This window comes from Phytophthora parasitica (genome assembly GCF_000247585.1).
Source record: "Phytophthora parasitica INRA-310 unplaced genomic scaffold supercont2.4, whole genome shotgun sequence".
Lineage (NCBI taxonomy): Eukaryota > Oomycota > Peronosporomycetes > Peronosporales > Peronosporaceae > Phytophthora > Phytophthora nicotianae.
The window spans coordinates 2,254,574-2,258,320 of record NW_008648990.1 but is presented as its reverse complement, the minus strand read 5'-3'; the positions used below and the strand labels follow the sequence as shown (position 1 = coordinate 2,258,320).

Sequence of the window (3,747 nt, the reverse complement as noted above, 5' to 3'; positions counted from 1 at the left end):
ACTTCGGCTGTGCGCATGCTGTGAGCAACTGCTCGAGTGGGACGCCTTTGCGAAGCGGAGGTGGCCAGCACTTGCTACTGTGACCAAACATTAAACCACCGCCGCGAAGCGGCGGCGCTCGGCTAGTACAACAGCAATACGCTTTATAAGTATGATCTTCTGGTGATAAATACTGAAATGAAGAAATATGCGCATTAATATTTACATACTTAGATCAAGATATTTATTTACATGGATACATCTACATCAACACATGTCTGGCACGGTTCAGTTGATCATCGGCAGCACAGTCGATTTTCCAAGATGTAGTCCTCATAATAGCCAATAAAAATATTTTGTCAAATCCAACGTGGCAGTACCGTGGTCTTATGAAGGGCAAAAATGCCTCCTTTGGCAAGAAAACTTCCCCTATCACTAGCAATTTTCACCATCTTCCGCTATTTAGAAAAGGTTGCTTAGCGGCGAGTGTCGTAGCTTTATGAAACGAGGCAAATTGCTCCCTTTCATCTCTTAACAACTTGAGTTCTATAATATAATTTATCAAATTGACAATCTCGCGAATACCCTTTTTCAGGCGCGTCAGTTTCATTCTTTTATCGAAGTAGTAACTATGCTATTGGTTCTGCGTACACTGTATGTAAACGCTAACCACCTACCTCAAACAAGCCATGGATCGGTCTTACTTATTCGCAAGGATACATACGTTTTCCGGTCGATGTTTGAAGCCAATCGGCTCTGGAAGGTACATTGCTGATCGCATTTCCGGATTAGGCGGGGGCGATTGTGCGTGATTCCTAACTGAGTATGTACAGTAGCTGTTAGAAATCTTTGACAAAAAGAAGAAGAATTTGTTGGGTCTGTCATAGAATTTTACTCCCATGGAGCTGTTATTCAGCTTTGATCGTGTAGATACTGCCGCTACGAGGTAGGCACAGGGGATTCAGGAGCGATAGCTAAGTCTATACAGAAACTATATCCTACACCCCACAAGGGTCCCACACTAAAGAAAAAAAAAAACGCCGTTCGACATACTGCACACCTAGTATGTATTATATCACCCCGCCAAACCAACTTTGCAGTATACTCGCTGCCTTCGCTGTGGACAGAAACCTATGCCCGCTGCGGTCCGCAAGGAAGCCTACAGTTGCTAGAGAGGACAATGCTTGATGTGTGTGAGATTTGTCTGCTGGCAGCAGCTAAAACTTCCTTCGTTGGGCCCACATGTTGGTAAAACGTCCTACGAGTCGTCCTGTTTTTGGAGGACGCTTTTTCGGATGTAGGCGCTTTTTCAGTATGAACTATAATTGTTTTTCCCACAAAGGAAACCCCAGTCTTCGAAACTTCGGTGATTGGGATTTGATAAATGTCGGTGCTTCTTCTAGCAAAGTACTTTGTTTTAGATAATAATCGAGACCCCGGGTGTAGTGGCGCCTCGTAAAAGTAGGAATTAATTATTATAGAGCTAACATTCTAATAAGACCAAACAAACAAAAATTCAAATAAGGTTTTCCATCACGCAACAGGATTGGGGGCAAATGGTGTTCATTGCTGAGCAGCAGTCGATGGGTGCGGCGAGGCGGGTGATCTCAGTGCGGCAAAATTGAGTGTGAATCCGCGGGGGACTTCCTCGCCCTACTGTTAACTCTATTCTAATCTATGTATGTCGGCGACGCAATTTGCACCCTTACACGTCTACGAATCTTAATACTTCCGGAAATAGGAGTATCCTTCTCATTGGATACTCCAACAAAAGCCTAAAAAGTGTATCCTCTCCGAGATCCAAAAATGTTGTTTTGGTCAATTTCCCGAGGAAAAATACGAACATATTGAGTTTTGGCGCGAATGCCAATTTAGTGCATGCATTCTCCGCTTTCCTTCATTCTTATCGCCACCATTTGGTAGTCACCAATGACCGTTATCTGGAGCGCCACCATTGCCCCTAACCTGTCGTCGTCGTAGTAGCTGCACCGGTTTAAGAATTTTTGTCCGTCAATAGCTTGTAAGCACCACCCACGGCGAATCCACCGGCGGTAGCACCCAGGGCAAACTCCTTCAGGAGACCCCAAGATGAAGGGTTCTTTGTCACAGTCTCCGCAATCTTTTTGGACACTATGGCTGTAGATTCTTCAGTGGCCATGTTGCCTTCCTTCTGCGCAAAACCGAGGATAAATCTCATGGTATGGGCCTCGTCTCCCTTGGCCTCCCTCACCAAAGTCATTACTGCAGCCACTTCGTCATCACTGGCTTTCGCAATGGCCTTCGCTAAAGCTGCGAGGCCGTTTGCTTTCTTGATAGCAGCTTCGTCACCGTTAGCAGCATTGAGCAGCTTCGCGGCTTTCTTCAGCATTTGGCCATCAACCTGTCCGGAGAGAAAGTGAGTAGCGCGCTTTTCGCAATCATTTTAGGGTTAAGGCAGCCATGGTTGTCCTTGCTGGTGGAGGCGGAAACGTTCTCGGCAATGGCCACACTGGAGCAACACGAAACCAAGGTGACCACGAACAGTGGAACGAAGCCGATGAATCGCATTGTTTAGTTCTTTGCCTGTGGATTGTCGAGTGAGTGGAATCGAAAATGCTGATTCAGCAGCCACCCCGTAGTTACGACGTCTTGCGCGCTGTAATGCAGATTGCGAAGTGAGTTTTATTGAGCAACCGTGTTTATCGTTATGTCCTTCACCACTGATGGGCGTGGGATATCTTGTGGTAGCGTCCTCCACTTGCTTATTCGATGACGCTGTCGCCTATGTGGTGCCACTGTTGACGTAGATTATGCGCGCCGCAGTTGACGCGTGCAATACTCCACAGTATGTTTCGAAAGATGACGTGACGAAACATTTACTATAATAGCAATCCATAGTGTCGGGGATACATCAACTGATTAAAACAAGAAGAGAAACGATGCAAACTATAGACCGTACAAAGTTTCATGTATGGATGCCAACCTGCTCATGAGGCAGTATTCGTTGAGCATATACCATAGTATGCACAGACCCTTATTTATCGCTAAATAGAATAATCGTTATCGAAAGGTGTACCGATATTTCACTTAAGTTGATATGTTGGGAGCATATATACCGATGCGAACAGATTAACTGGAATAAGACCCCGTAATGGCTTCTGGTGTAAATGGGTGATTGATATGCGGCTGCCTTCAATGTGGAGTGGAATGCTGAAACTCATAGATATTCAGTGCTGGAAGTAAAATGGTCTTCTTAACTACTACGTGTGTGCCACAATGAGCTATTAATGCTGGATGGTGGAGACGCTACAAGAGACGAACTAGTCAGCATGATAATTTTCCCCACGTAAAGAATTTAACATCGTCAAAGCCTCGCCGATGAAAATGTATTTTGTCACGGATAGGGCATTGTAGCGTTGGTGTTTTAAGTGTCAGAAAGGAGGTTGCAGCATGGTTCACCACCAGATAAGACTCGATATTAATGTAGGTGCAATTCCGAGACGGGTATTCGGCAACTGTCGTTTGCCCTCAACGAGATGCCGGCAATTCACCAATGCAACTATTACCATCATTACCGTAATTTCTTTTTTTGAATCCAACTGTTTTATTTATTGAGTCGAAATAATTTTCCGCCCTCTGTCCTGGATGACTCTGGATTGATTCTAATGAATCCAGAGCTTTTCACACATAACTGTGACGGGGTCACACAGCACCTTGTGCAGAGGAAGTTGATTTTTTCCTCTAGAGTATACAAACTCTAAGTGAACGACCGTTCACGTGTCCCTGGTC

The 3,747-nt window shown here is 45.0% G+C and overlaps 1 protein-coding gene across 1 annotated transcript; it reads right to left on the bottom strand.

Moving 5' to 3' along the window:
• Positions 1–1,972: 1,972 nt before the first annotated feature.
• Positions 1,973–2,347, bottom strand: PPTG_03610 (hypothetical protein; the record flags this gene model as incomplete). The annotated part of the gene is made up of 1 exon (XM_008896286.1): positions 1,973–2,347. One exon carries the CDS (start codon positions 2,345–2,347, stop codon positions 1,973–1,975), a length of 375 nt encoding a protein of 124 aa, XP_008894534.1.
• Positions 2,348–3,747: the final 1,400 nt, after the last annotated feature.